Raw genomic sequence first — 14,868 nt, forward strand, 5'->3', positions numbered from 1 at the left:
GAGAACAACTGATTGTGAATTTGGGGGTCTATCCAACCAATCTAAAGCAGCAGCAGCTGGAAATTCTGCATATAAACTCCATCTCCCTGGTGTAGACTGACCCAGGATTCCCTTTTAATTTTATCAGGTGGACAGAGGAATTAGAGGACTATGAAATACAAAAGGTGAAGTTGCTTGGAGACTGTCTACTCTGTGCTGCCTTTCTGAGCTATGAAGGAGCATTCAGCTGGGAGTTTCGTAATGAAATGATCTATCAAGCGTGGCAAGAAGATATCCTCTCACGAGAGATTCCTCTCAGTCAACCGTTTAGGTTAGAAAGCCTCTTGACTAATGAGGTGGAGGTTAGCAGGTATGTCCAGTCAAGAAACTCAGTGACTACTGAATGTGGAATCGTGAAGTGGGAGTCTGGATCTGAAAGTGTAGCACAGAATTGGCATTGTGGGTGGAGGTGCACAGCCATACCAGTGAGATGGCAAGGAGACAAATTATTTTTCTTCTGGTTAATGGATGCTATTTGTTTTAACAAACCATTGTACTTTACAGGGACATTCACTGAACTTAGACACATGTAATATCATTTCAGGAATTTTTTTTAAGGAGTTATCTATAATATGTGTTCCCATAGTCCAAGAGGAGTCTTTTCATTGACTTCAGTGAATTTGGAATTAAACTCATGCCCAGATAGCCCACATTTCAACTACTGCAGGATTACTCACCAAATGCAACAGTCAGTGCTTCGAGTAGTGTAGTTACAAATGACGCAATAAGTCTGTCTGAGTTTTGACACTGTTCTCACAATCACATGCACTATATGTTTCCTTGTGTGTCTAACAGTGTGCTCAATGAATTGCATAGTTTTACTGACAAGTGAAATGTGCTGCTCTCCCACCAAGGTTTCATCCCAGCCTGGTCTTTGATCCATTCTGTTCCCAGGTGGGTTTCCCAAGGATTGCCTCCAGATGAGCTCTCTGTCCAGAATGGCATCCTGACAACATATACAAGCCGCTTCCCACTCTGTATTGACCCGCAAGAACAGGCGTTACATTGGATTAAGAAGAAAGAGGAAAAAAATAACCTGAGGGTAAAGATAAATTATCATTTTACCTCTTTACTGCATAAATATCTGTCACCTTGAATGGGGAACCAACCAGACAAATATGTTGACTATTGTATCTCTAAAATAGGTAATGAATAACACTGTTCACATGACCTTAAATTCTTTGGGATGAATGGTTTGCTTGGGACCTTGGCCAGCCTTAGTACATGCAGTATAACCACAGGGCTCGTGTAGATTCTGTTTTGTCCAACTCAGGATGGAGTTTTCATGTAGGAGAATGAACACAGTTGGAGGCACAGTTGGCACTTGGAAGAATAGTTTTCCAAATGGGAACCTCTACTGTTTTGTACCAGTGCAGATTTACATAATCTGTAAAAGGAAAGACAAAAAGCAACAAAGAGCATATTTCATTAGTGCTGTCAACTATTGTAAAATAATTATGTTCGGCAAGTTCTCTTTTCATATCTTCCCATTATTCTCTTGCAGATGGCTTCCTTTAATGACCCAGATTTCCTTAAACAACTAGAATTGGCCATAAAGTATGGAAGTCCTTTCTTGTTGCACAGTGTTGATGAATACATTGATCCTGTGATAGACAATGTCTTAGAGAAGAATATCAAAGTTGCACAGGGGCGAACATTCGTTGTCCTGGGTGACAAAGAGGTTGACTATGACAGTAATTTTAGACTGTACTTGAACACCAAATTATCAAACCCAAAGTATTCTCCCTCTGTGTTTGGCAAAGCTATGGTTATCAATTATACAGGTAAGCAAAAGTATATATTTATTAACAAAGTAGTGATTATGCTGTCATGCAAGTTTAGGGCCTGGGTGGTTGTCTGAAACAGCAATGAAACTCTAAAAAATTCATAGTCTCCCTTATACTTAGCATCTGATTTAATAGAAAATCCTTTTCACTTCTCTCTTCTAATCTGAAACTGAGCTAAATATCTTTTTGCACCTGTCAGGTTAGGATGCTTTGGTAGAATTAAGATATAGAGTTGTTAACCAAGTCACTCTGTTGCATCGCTGTAGTTTTATGAGATGACCGGGATGAAACAAGTTATGTAAAAGCTCTCGTTGTGTTTAAAAAAAGGACTGTGCTGTGTACATGTGTTGTATCTGTAGTTACACTAAAAGGCCTAGAGGATCAGTTGCTCAGCGTCATTACGGGTTTTGAAAGAAAGGAACTGGAAGAACAGAGAGAACACCTCATCCAGGAGACAAGTGACAACAAAAACTTGCTGAAAGATCTAGAAGACTCTCTCCTTCGGGAACTGACATCTTCCACAGGAAACATGTTAGACAACTTGGACTTGGTGCAAACCCTGGAAGAGACAAAATCCAAAGCTACTGAGGTACCGGCTCTGGGCTTTTTGGAAGGATATCTACTAATAGGATCGTCTAGATACTAATCATCTTTCCTTTTTCATTATTCTTCATCTTTCACCCTTGAAGCTAGGAATTAGTTTGAAAGGAAATTGAGAGTTTTCTTGTGATTACGTTGCATCTTTCAGTATTGAGCAGTATTTTATTGCATCAGAGAACCAAAGCCTATCTTCAGGAAAGTCCTTATCAGGACCAAAGTAATGGTTTGAAGTTCTAATGCAAAGAGCATATGATCTATTTCTTTCAGCTCTGAAACAACCTTTGTCTTGTACCATATCAGACCTGAAAAGAAAAATTAAGATATTCATTACTCAGAGAGGATGTAGAATCTCCATCTTTGGATGTTTTCAGGCTGTAGTTGGACAAACCCACAGCTGACCTGATCTAGTGGTGGTTATAGGCCAGCTTTGGGCAGAAAGTAGAACTAAAAACCCCCAGAGGGCATTTCCCACACTATTTCCATGATTCTGTGTAAATCTTTGCTTTCACTTTTCATAAATATACAGAGTGGGATTTTGATTTTTACAATCCATACTACTTCTTTAGGGTCACCTGCCCAGACTCCCTGTATAGTCAACATGAAGAGGCAGGCACTGAATAGCTCTGCTTGTTGTGATGTAATATACATACCATGGATCAGCACAGTAATTACATGTGTGTAAAATCAATTTATGGCTAGGTGATCGAAAAACTGAAGCTGGCTGAGACGACAGCAGTGGATATTGATCATCTTCGAGATGGCTACAGACCAGCTGCCAGGAGGGGGGCCATTTTATTCTCCGTTTTGTCTGAAATGGCACTTGTCAACATCATGTATCAGTACTCACTGGTCTCCTTCTTAGAGGTTTTTGGACTCTCTCTTCGGAAATCCATGCCCAGTCCTATTCTTCTGAAGAGGTTAAAAAACATCATGGATACACTGACTTTCAACACCTATAACTATGTCTGCACAGGTTAGTGCGATTTAGTGATGGGCTGATAGTGTGTTGTGCAAACGCTTGTTAAAAGCTGTGCCTTCAGCTGGTTTACAGTAGAGAGGCAAGTTACCAAACAGCGAATTCACTGATGTTCATTTCTCAGCAGTGGTCTTGGCTGTGCCCCTGCTGCTTCTGTTTGAAGAAACTATGCATATTACCAATGTAACTTTTAAAGAGATGCTTTTCTTACTACAGTTAAGAACGGTAAATTGGAGCTATGGAGCTCTGATGTAGCTCACAGATGCTGTTTTGACTCTGTAAGCCTGATCCAAAGTCCAAAGCCCCATCTTTGATCACCCTGATCTTTGTGGGGTGACCAGATGCAGAATGTGGATTTAAGGATTGCTCCAGTTCCACAGGTTTTAGCAGCTGATTTTTGAAAATATTGTCCTTTTCATGTAGGCTTGTTTGAGAAGCACAAGTTACTGTTCTCGTTTAATATGACTGTCAGGATAGAACAAGCTGATGGCAGAGTTCCACAGGAAGAACTTGAGTTCTTTTTGAAAGGTAAAGTGAATATTTATATATAAATATATAGTTATATGTAGCAATAGCTGAAAGATCTTTCAAGGATAGATTTTTTACTAGATTTGATTTGCTGTAAGAGCTAGCACCTAGAGAAACCACTGAAGATAGTTGAACTGTGTTGGATTACACAAATTGTGGATTCTGCTCTTTCTATTTTTTTCCACTTTGTTAAACAGCAAAGAGGCTAATATTTCTCTAGAGACGTTGACAAATCTCACATTAGCTAATTGTTAGGGTGCTATCTGAGAAAATAATCTTGAGTTATTTTCTGACTATGTATAAATAATTCTAGAAATGTTCGCAAAGATAAAACTCTGGCTTTTGCAAGCACTTGTAAAATGCCATCCTTTCCTCAGCAGACAAGTTTAATCTTCCAGTGCTTCCAGAAAAAAATTCCAATTGGTTCCTCTGTGCAGTGGGACTGTATGTGTGGTCATGTATTGGAGAATTTTTGACATGGACATCACTCTGGTTTCTGAATGTGACTAGGCAATATTTCCCTGGAGAAGAGTGCACGAAAGAAACCGTATCCTTGGCTGCCAGATCAAGGCTGGGAAGACCTAATTCGCTTGTCTGAACAATTTCCTGAGAAATTTGAATCTCTTCCAGATGATGTGGAAAAAAATCCAGATGTATGGAAAAATGTACGTGCTTTTCTGCAATCCCATTCTCCCTCCTTGTTTTTCTTCTGGTATTAAATGTTCAAGTATGATGCAATGTGCCATAGCACTAGGCAGGAGGCATGTCACCACTGGCTTTTTCTGTCAAGGCCTTGCTTTTCTTCTTGACCTCAGTTAGTGATTGGCTTATTTCCAGAAGAATTAGGGCTTTTATTATTTAAAAAAAAACAAACTGGAAAAATCTTCCCTGGTATACTGTAGCTTTTTTATTTTCCAGTCAAATGCCTTAGATGAGGTATTTGCCCTGTTGCAGTCAGTGGAATTTTTGCTGTTGATTTCAACAGTCAACAATTTCACTGTTATTTTTGTACTGCTAAATTGTACTTCGATCTTCTTGTGGCAGTGAGTTCTATAGGTTGGTGACAAACACAGACTTTCCTTTGTTCTGCCTTTAGTTTCATTTCATGTCTTCTTGCTTTATCAGAAGTCTTTGTGTAAGCAGTCTGTTAATACTTTTTGCTTGAGATGCTATTTTCTGTATCTTCGGAGAATTACCTAACATAAAATGAAAGTACAGGTGTGTTTCTGGACTTCAATACTTTATACTGAAAAGCTGAATTTTTTACATTCACTTAATCTTTTAATATTTCTTTGCAGCTGGTTGGCTTTACTGTTTGTTCTTCTTGTGCCTCTTGGGCCCTCAATAATCAAATTACTTTTTCCTAGTAATTTCAGTAACAGAGCCATTTGATCCATTTGCATTGTCTTGCATCTTTTCTTGCCAGTGGCATGATACAGATGCTCTGGAGCAGATGCCATTCCCCATGCAGTACCAGAACAGTCTCACAAACTTTCAGAAACTCCTACTTTTACGGTGTTTCCGGGTGGACCGGCTATATCGGGCAGTAACGGACTATGTTATTCTGACAATGGGTGAGAAGTAAGTCACTCTTCTTTCACATCCAAATGACACCATTCAGGTATTTCACACAGAAGTAGATTTGTAATCAACTATGTAAATGATTTTATAATTTGCTTAAACAACAGAGCATGATTTGTCTTTGTATCATTTCCATGTGCGGTCTGCAGTGAGCTTTGGTGTTTGTGCAAAAGTTCTCTTTTACACAAGATGGCTGCTGTTGTGCAAATTAGCAATTTATTGTGCTTCTTTTCCTACCAGGTATGTGCAGCCCCCTGTGATAAGCTTTGAAGCTATCTTTGAGCAGAGCAGTCCTTACTTACCGGTTGTTTTTATCTTAAGTCCTGGCTCTGACCCTGTCAGTGACCTCATGAAACTGGCCGAGAGGACAGGCTTTGGAGGGGACAGACTCAAATTCCTAGCCATGGGACAAGGCCAAGAAAAGGTAACTTTGGTGAGAGGGTAGGGACGTGCTGCGTGCAGCAAGTTAGTCTGTGAATTGTAAATCACGCTGCTAATGATGTGGGCCTGTCTAAATTTTCTTTCCAAAGGCCTGCTCCATTTCAAATGGAGTTACTTTGTGGTTCAGACACAGCACACAATTTGCCAGCCTGGGAATAATGCTTTCCTCTAATGTGAAAGGGGGCATTTGACTGATTGGCTGATGTCACGGTTTGGGTAAGAGTACATGCAGGATGATATTGTCATCTGTTAAAAAATAATTGAGTAAAAAACATGTTACTCTGCAGCCTTTCAAAGGTTAATCGGTGACCCTGTGTCTCTGTGTGTGGACATGAGTTGATTGGAAATCACCGTGTTTTTTACCAAGAAGATATCCTGCTCTCATTTCTGTCTTTCCTATAGCTTTCCTTTTTATTATGGACACTAAGGCAGGGATGTCCAAAGCTTAGGAGCTGACTGATTTGCTGTGAATTCAGTCAGTTGGGGAACTCTATTAGATTCATTTAGACCACCACTTCCTAGGCTCTGATCTTCACCCTCTTTTGGGCCATGCACACTCTTGTACTGTTTTGGAGTACTTCAGTGCTTTGCGTGACTTTTAATTTCAAAGGAATTGATGAAATAAAAAAGCATCTCAGAGCAACTTCTTGTGGTATTGAAAGAGGTCTGTTCTCAGCAAGGAGCATTCTGGTAACTCTACTAAAGCTAACTAAAAGGGTGAGGGTGAAGAAATCCATTGCACTAACCCATCAGAGACAGTTTGCTTACAGGATGAAGGGAGAGTTGCTCACAGACAATTTTTTCCCTCTCTTAAGATTGCTTTGCAGATGCTGGAGAACGTGGTGGTTAGTGGAGAGTGGCTAATGTTGCAGAACTGTCACCTTTTGGTGAGGTGGCTTGTCAGTCTGGAAAAGGCCCTGGAAAAAATTACAAAGCCTCACCCAGACTTTCGCCTCTGGCTGACTACTGACCCGACCAAGGGCTTCCCGATCGGAATACTGCAGAAGTCCTTAAAGGTACTGTGCAGTGGGGAAACCCCTCTCAGGGGGGCACGTCCTGTTGCTTTTATTCAGCAAAAGACTGGTTTTAGGAGGAGCATGACCCGAATGTAGCACGTTGACTTGGGCTGTATGTACTGGCTTGTTGTCCTTATAAGCCACATTCTTTTGTCATCATCCTGCTTACCTTATGGCGATTTTTCCTTTGAGTGAAAGCTCTTCAGCGGGTTTTTCTCTGAAGCAGTTATTTCAGAGTAGACGTTTGTGAATAAACCTGGAAATGTGACAAATGCTCTTTGGACTCAAATGCCACCACAAGTGAGGAATATCCGGAGAGACAGAAATAGCCCTGTCACTCCCGATGCTGAAGTGGAGAGCCGAGGTCTGTGTCTAGCCTGGCAACAGTGCGAGTGGAGCAGACGTTGTAATAGGATAATGGTTTCCAGCTGCTACTTCAGGCTGCAGCATCTATCACAAGCAAGCTGAGCTGATTATTCTGAAGGCACAAGCCATGATGCTCTTCTAATGTTTTTTTTCCTCTGGCTGCTTTACTTCTGTTGTGGTGAACCAGGCCTGTAAACATATTTCACAGATTTTGAAGGCAGTGGAATACAGATCCACCCAATATGTGCTCCAGTGTATCAATGACAGCTCTGGAGTGTTCGCCTCCAGCAGTGCTTACTGCTGCGGTGGGGAGAAGTGAGCACGAAAGTATCTTTAAGACTGCAAACATGCACTTTCTAGCCATGAGCAGTGAAAACAAAGCTTTTATAGCACTTTGAAAAAGCTCCCAGGAAGCTGGCTCTGCCTCAGTTTGATCATCAGTAAAGCCATATTAAAGACTGTTAAGCCATCTTACTGTGGTGCTATGTAGGACACACCCAAATATGTAAAGTACTGGTGATATTTCAGTAAATTAGATCTTCAAGTATGATAAATACGAATGTCTTTCCAATAACATGACTATTTCTGAAATAACATCAACTTTCTCTTTACATATATGTGTTTACCTTGATAAACAGTTTCATGTCAGGTCAGTTTCATGTCTTTGCTTAAGAAAAAATTCCATATTGATATGAATTTGGAAAGCTGTTAAATATTTTCAAGATTGCATTGTATAGCTTGCTTAGTGTGATATATTTACAGCTTATTTTCCTGAGGCTATCCAGTAATTGATGACTTCCCGAATTACTTTGATAGGTTGTGACGGAACCACCTAATGGTCTGAAACTGAATATGAGAGCCACCTACTTCAAAATTCCCCCAGAAGCCTTAGAGCAGTGCCCACATCCTGCCTTTAAATCCTTAGTCTACGTCCTGGCATTTTTCCATGCTGTGGTTCAGGAGAGAAGGAAGTTTGGGAAGGTTGGCTGGAACGTACCGTATGATTTTAATGAATCTGATTTCCAGGTAAGAAAATAATTACGATGACTCTTATATTCTGGAGTTGCTCAGATCACTTTTGAAAACATATAATCTATCCAGCTTTAATCCTTTCTTACAATAACATTTTGCCTTATTTTTTTCTGCTGGTGTGGACTCAGGAGACTCCCAGTCTTCTATAATGTCAATGTTGGCCACTAAAATGTAATCAGATTCCTCATCCTTCATGTTTATATTGTCTCTCTCATGGGTTTATTTTCTTAAGAGGATTTATATTTAACTTTTCAACTATTTGAGAAAGAAAGGATGATTAGTTTTCAAACAAGAACTATGTTAAATAAAATCTATGGATATGTATAGATGATTTATGAATCTTCTTATCTCACATGTTTGCAAAACTTTATTAGGTCTGCATGGAAATTCTTAACACATACTTGACAAAAGCTTTCGAACAAAATGATGATAAAATTCCCTGGAGCAGTCTCAAGTATCTTATTGGTGAGGTGAGTGCCTACAACATCACTAAGAAGGGACACTTGATGGTAAAAGACGCTTCCTTTCCACATGGGCCGTATCAAGTGAAGTTGGCTGAGTCTCTCCTGGGAAGTCTTGAAACTCCTGTGTAGCCCTGAGCAAGTCACTTAATCTCATTGTTTCAACGAAACAGGGCCATTGTGTCTAACTGCACAACAGGGGAGTGATGGTGCTTAATTAATTTTGAGTGAGGGAGCCCTCAGGATCCTCTGACGAAAGGTACTGAGCAGCTCAACTTTACAGTGTTATTAGTGCAGTGGATTATTACCGATGCGAGAGCTGTACAAACAGATTTCTAAAGCTCTTGCAGTGCTGTATGTGATACGTGCAGTGCACTAGCCAGCCAGTTCAGTGTAGCTGCTGTGACATTAAATCCTGCAGAAAGCTGTTATTTTGCAGCATTTAATCACAGCTGAGCATGAGCTGGTACCTGAGGAAGGTACCATTGCACATAAATCACCGCGACTGGTTATTACGAGTGGCCCACAGCAGATGTCTCCGGACTAAGTCCAAATACTGTGCTTGTTCCCCCTTGAGAGGAGGCCAGAGAAGATGTGCTTGGGCTCCCTTAAGGGAGACAGTGTTATACCATGCAGTCACTGCAACAGCAAAGAGTATTTTGGACCTTTCAGTGATTTTTTTTTTTTTTTTAACTTCATTTGCTGCCCCAAAAGCAAGAGCTATAATATTGATGTAACTAATTTCTAGGTCATGTATGGTGGCCGCGCCATTGATAGCTTTGATCGTCGCATTCTGACCGTCTATATGGATGAGTACCTCGGTGATTTCATATTTGACACATTCCAAACATTTCATTTTTATAAAAACAACAAGTTTGATTATAAAATTCCACAAGGGACTGTAAAAGATGACTTTGTTGGTAAGAATGCTTTTCCTGCCACGTAAGTTAGCATTAAATAAAAGTCTGCTTACAGCACGGGTTCTCTCCACACGTCCATTGCTGGATACGAGAAGGTGAGAGGCCCTTCCGGCAGAGTGCGTGTGGGAACTGCAGTGTTGTAATCCACCCGTTATAACGTTCTTGCTTTATATGAGCGGCCCTTTGTAATGTGAGCTTACGAGCCAGCTCTTCATTTCTTTAAAAACTACAAAATAATCCCCAACTAAACAGCATGTTAATTTGTTTATTAGTACGTGATAAATTCCTATGGGGTGGGGGTGCGGGTGCATTTCCTGCTTTAAATATGTTTAGTTGATCTTTGCATGTTTTTGTATTGCAGAGGCCATAGAATCTCTGCCACTTGCTAATACTCCAGAAGTATTTGGTCTTCATGTGAATGCTGAGATTGGGTATTATACACAGGCGGTTCGTGATATATGGTCTCATCTCCTTGAGCTGCAGCCTCAAACAGGTGTGTCCTTCATTACGTTGAATATTTTTTGTAAATAAGAAGTAATGAGGCAGCTCCTTGCCGTGGGGATTGTGATGCCAGCTGTGCCACATGCCACAGCCCGCCTCAGGGGTGCCTGGGTCCTGGCAGGGATGCTGCAGCCCGTTGCGCTGCCTGCACCCTGCGCAGGGATGTGCAGGTACCAGAGGGATCCGCAGGCTGGCATGTGGAGCAGGGTTTTGGCAGCAGTGCCGGTCGGTGTCTGCTGGCCTGCCTGGGGAGGGGGGCACAGTGGGATGGGGTAATGACCTCGGGGAGCAGAGGCAGCGAAACAGTGGGGACTGGGAGGTGCACAGAGCAGCTGAACCGTCACCCCTGCCAGCACGGAAGCGGTTCAGCATGTGCGCAGAGGCACAGTTTGAGGCACGCAGGGAGTCTTCTGGTGCAAATGTCAGCGCTGCAGAGGGTGGGAGACTTTGATGCCAAAAGGCAAGTCAGCTCTCAAAGTTCTCTTAGAGCACTAACAATAGAAATGCAGACTTAGTCTCACTAAACCATTTTGGTTTCAGGTGAAACCGGTATGGGAATTAGTCGAGATGAATATATTGCAAATGTTGCTACGGATATAGAAAACACAATACCGCAAGTATTCAAGCTTGCCCAGATACGGAAGGGTTTTGGACCAGACCTATCCCCTACGACCGTGGTGCTGTTGCAGGAACTGGAATGTTTTAATAAGCTGATTACTCGAATGGCAAAGTCATTGGCTGAACTGCAACGTGTACGTACGAACACAGCTACTGCTGCTCACAGCAACTAGGGGACGGCGGTCAGGCCTTATCTGCCCCAGGCTGGCACTCAGGCCCTCGCTGTCTTTCCAGGCCTTGGCTGGGGAAGTTGGAATGAGCAGTGAACTGGATGACGTGGCTCGGGCTCTCTTCAACGGGCAGATTCCTGGAATCTGGCGGCGGCTAGCCCCCGACACACTCAAAACGCTCGGAAATTGGATTATTTTCTTTAGAGCTCGGTATAACCAGTACACCAGCTGGGTAAGCAAGTGGCTCCAGAAAGCTTTTTGTTTTGTTAAACATGGGTGATATGCTATGCAAATTGGTGCAGAAGTCAGTGAACACACACTGCTTTGGGTAAGTTGCTTGAACTGATGCCAGTCACCACCTGAATCATGGCACGCCTATGGGTGCAAGGCAGACTAGCCACTGGCTGGCCTTTAGGAGCGCTGGCCTCTGGGTGTGTCCCAGCTGTGCCGGGCAAACCAGGCGCTGCAGGTTGTGTTCTGTGATTGCAGGTTAACGAGTGTGAGCCCAAGGTGATGTGGCTCTCGGGCCTGCACGTCCCCGCAGCCTACCTGACGGCTCTCGTCCAGGCCACCTGCAGGAAAAACAAGTGGCCCCTGGATCACTCCACCCTCTACACCGAGGTAACCAGGTACAGGGCTGCAGAAGATGTCACTGAAGGCTCTACTGAAGGTAGGCGTGTTTCTGATTATTTGGCAAAAATAATGAAGCACTTAATTGATGACAGAAAGGAAAAATTGCCTGGCATACTGAGTAAATGCGATCCCTCTGCAGACAGTACCCGTGGCTATGCATTTCACAGTGCAGGATTTTTCAGGCTGGGAAGTAGCTGGGGTCTGCTTTCTGCTTTCCTTCTGAGCCCTGCATACACAGGGATATGCGGGCAGTTGAACTTACACCTCTGCTTTTTTCTTAATGGCTACAACATCACCAGTCCTAGCAGGTTTATGAAAACCTATTTACATCACAAATATATATTGAAATATATTTCAACAAAAAAGTAACACAACTATCTATAATTTATTGTATTAATATATCTTTATGAAATTTCCATGCCTAGCAATGCTCCAATTGCTAAATATCACAAACGCTGGGTCAAGGGACAGCTAAGCAACTCCTTTCAGTATTGGTCCTGACTGGGAACAGAGGAGGAAAAAGAAAAATCTGATTGTTATTGCTAAATCTAACTTTCAGTTACAAAGAAGAGTCACTTCAAGGCCTTAGCTAGACTATTCTTTATTAACTCAGATTTTATCAGAACACTTGGTGTTTGTACCAGAACAACGCTATCCCAACCCTTCGCTTTTGTCACAGTGCTCCAGCCAGCACGCCCACAGGAGTTACAAAGCTTTCTTACAACTTTGGCTGTTACTTGGGCAAGTAATTGGGGGAGGGCACCCACTGTGGGGAAAGAAAACTGTCGGCAAATCAGTATTTAATCCTAACAATGTTTATCATATGTAGTGCAACTGAGACAATTTTAGTTTGAAAAAACAAATTTTAAACACAGTTGGTCACAGTCGCATTTTAAAACCAAACAGCACAGACAAATATACCTCCGTGTAGCTGCAGCTGGAAATGGTGAAGCGAGTTACGTGACTGTCAGTGCCAAGGACAGCTACTGCAGGAACAGTTCTCTTAAACTGAGCTGCTGAAAAAATCAGTTTACATGAGATGTTGCATTTTCTGCCCTCACAGGCTGCTTTGTTTCCGGTCTGTTTATGGAAGGAGCAGACTGGGACATAGCGCACAGCTGCCTTACCAAAAGCAAGCCCGGAGTCCTGGTGGTGGAGCTCCCCATTCTGAAGATCATCCCCATCGAAGCGCACAGGCTCAAACTCCAGGTACTGCTCCTCTGGGGACAGAACGGCCAGTTAGCTTATTGCTGCCTTCAGTTTTCACACCTCGGCAGCTGGGAGGCCCTCCCCTCTCAGCACAAGCAGCAGTATTTTATCATTACCACTGGTGTACGAAGTGTGCAGTTTAGCACTTCTCCTTAGGTTAACCAGCACTAAAGGTTTTCTTTTCTAGGGGTGACACGCCAGGGGGTCAATACAGTTGCTGCCTTGTTTCCATTTAGGGAGTATGGAACCCCTCTCTTACAGCTCCATTACTTTTTCATTCTTTCCCATCACCAGTTAATGACAGAAAGGATGTTTACATTTTCTGTGTGACTTTCTGAACAGTCCTCTCTTCTAGAGCCCTTCCTTTTCCAGTTCCATGTAGTACCCCACGTGCTTCTCAGTGTCCTTCTTTCCTCCCCACTCTTTCAGAACACCCTCCGGACACCCGTGTACACAACCTCCCTGAGAAGGAACGCGATGGGGGTTGGCCTTGTTTTTGAAGCTGACCTTTACACCACAAAGCACATTTCCCATTGGGTCCTTCAAGGCGTTTGTCTCACCTTGAACGCAGACTGACAGTCTGGAGTTTTTCCCCTGGAATCCAGTCCTTTGGGTGGGGGGATCAAACTCGGCCAAGATTCACACCATGGGTGGGACAGTGCTCACTTAGGCACACCTGACTTGAAATAGCACCACACAACTGAGCTAGTGTATCAATAAACACATTTGAAGAGAAAGGTGTTTCTCATAATTTGTGTTTCCTTTTTAGAAAGGCTCCACGCTGTGTAACTCCTCCCAAAAGCAGTGCACAAAAGAGGTAACAAGTTAATCTCACACACACAAAGACTAAGGTTTGCCTGAATGGTTGTAAGAAACGTTTTTAATTGCCCAAAGCATCACTTCCGCTGCGCTTAGAAGCGGTGCCTTCCATCATCCTTGAACAAGTGGCAGGGTAGATCAGTCATACAACACATGGCCATAAAAATATGGCAGCAACAACCCAAACACCCAACCCCACTGCTGGTTAATGCAACACACTTAGAAATAGTAAACCACAGAATAACAAACTTTCCTTAACCATTTTCCAGGAACACAGCTTTTCCCTCTCCCTCCCACCAGTCATGACACGCCTACCCCGCGAGGCGTTAACACTGAGGAGCCTTTCTTGGGCTTCAGAACAGCGCGTGACTGAGCCGTGAGGGTGCTCGGGGCAGGGCGCAGGAGGCCTCAGGGCCAGGGGATCGTCGGACCCTCTCTGACAGGGAACAACCCTGCTGTATGCTGTCATGCTGCACGGGAATTCAGCAGTGCCACAGTTGGGAGGAACAGCTTTTGTCATCCTGCCGGTGCCTTTGTGGGGGAAGCTGACAGATAGAGATCCAAGGCTCCAGAGGGAGACACACCAACACACAGCTGCAGAACAAGCTGAGGAGGGGCAGACTACAGCTGGGAAGGGGAAGGAAAGAGGGCAGGCAGGGATCCGTCATCAGCTTTCACAGAGATTATGTGTTCCAAGTTTTTGAAGGCACATCATAAGCTTAGCAGCATTTGGGAGCCATTGTTTCTTGCTGGTCCTACTCAGAGGCTGCAGACAAGAGTGAAGCAGAGGTGAGCTGGAGGTGCTGATAGGAGTTTAAGGAAATGGTTAAATTTGTGCTCCTTTTCCAAAAATTACATACTCTCACAGCTCTCAGTATGCCTTTCTTTCCTAGGAAAAAAATAATCATAAAAAATAATCAAGTAGTCTTAACAGATGTAGAGTCTACCTGTTGCTTACTAGAAAGGAGTAGGGGAACCAGGGCAAGTGCAAGGCAAGGCCATTCCAATCCACAAGGATAAAAATCAAGGATGCCAGGTTCTCCTCCTGTAAGAACTGGTTACAGCAGTTAAATTTAAGACTAAATACACGCGTTTTAGAGGGATGGCTCAGATTTCTAAGCTGGCAGAAGCCAGCACTGTCTGATGGTGCCCAGAACAAGACTAACATTTT

At 42.9% G+C, this 14,868-nt stretch overlaps 1 protein-coding gene across 1 annotated transcript in view; it reads left to right on the forward strand.

Annotated features, from left to right (window-relative positions):
• DNAH10 (dynein axonemal heavy chain 10) overlaps positions 1-13,571 on the forward strand; it is a 57,087-nt gene extending 43,516 nt beyond the window's left edge. The window contains 19 exon segments of the mRNA XM_086761750.1: positions 128-349; positions 934-1,081; positions 1,544-1,823; positions 2,186-2,415; positions 3,126-3,399; positions 3,826-3,930; positions 4,441-4,595; positions 5,357-5,511; positions 5,752-5,935; positions 6,768-6,968; positions 8,151-8,360; positions 8,741-8,836; positions 9,576-9,747; positions 10,109-10,240; positions 10,789-11,000; positions 11,101-11,268; positions 11,526-11,706; positions 12,733-12,878; positions 13,308-13,571. Coding sequence (XP_086617876.1) covers positions 128-349; positions 934-1,081; positions 1,544-1,823; positions 2,186-2,415; positions 3,126-3,399; positions 3,826-3,930; positions 4,441-4,595; positions 5,357-5,511; positions 5,752-5,935; positions 6,768-6,968; positions 8,151-8,360; positions 8,741-8,836; positions 9,576-9,747; positions 10,109-10,240; positions 10,789-11,000; positions 11,101-11,268; positions 11,526-11,706; positions 12,733-12,878; positions 13,308-13,454 — 3,418 coding nt within the window. The 3' untranslated portion in view covers positions 13,455-13,571.
• The last annotated feature ends 1,297 nt before the right edge of the window (positions 13,572-14,868 follow it).

Source organism: Chlamydotis macqueenii, chromosome 17, assembly GCF_036417535.1.
Source record: "Chlamydotis macqueenii isolate bChlMac1 chromosome 17, bChlMac1.mat, whole genome shotgun sequence".
In the NCBI taxonomy this organism is placed as follows: Eukaryota; Metazoa; Chordata; class Aves; order Otidiformes; family Otididae; genus Chlamydotis; species Chlamydotis macqueenii.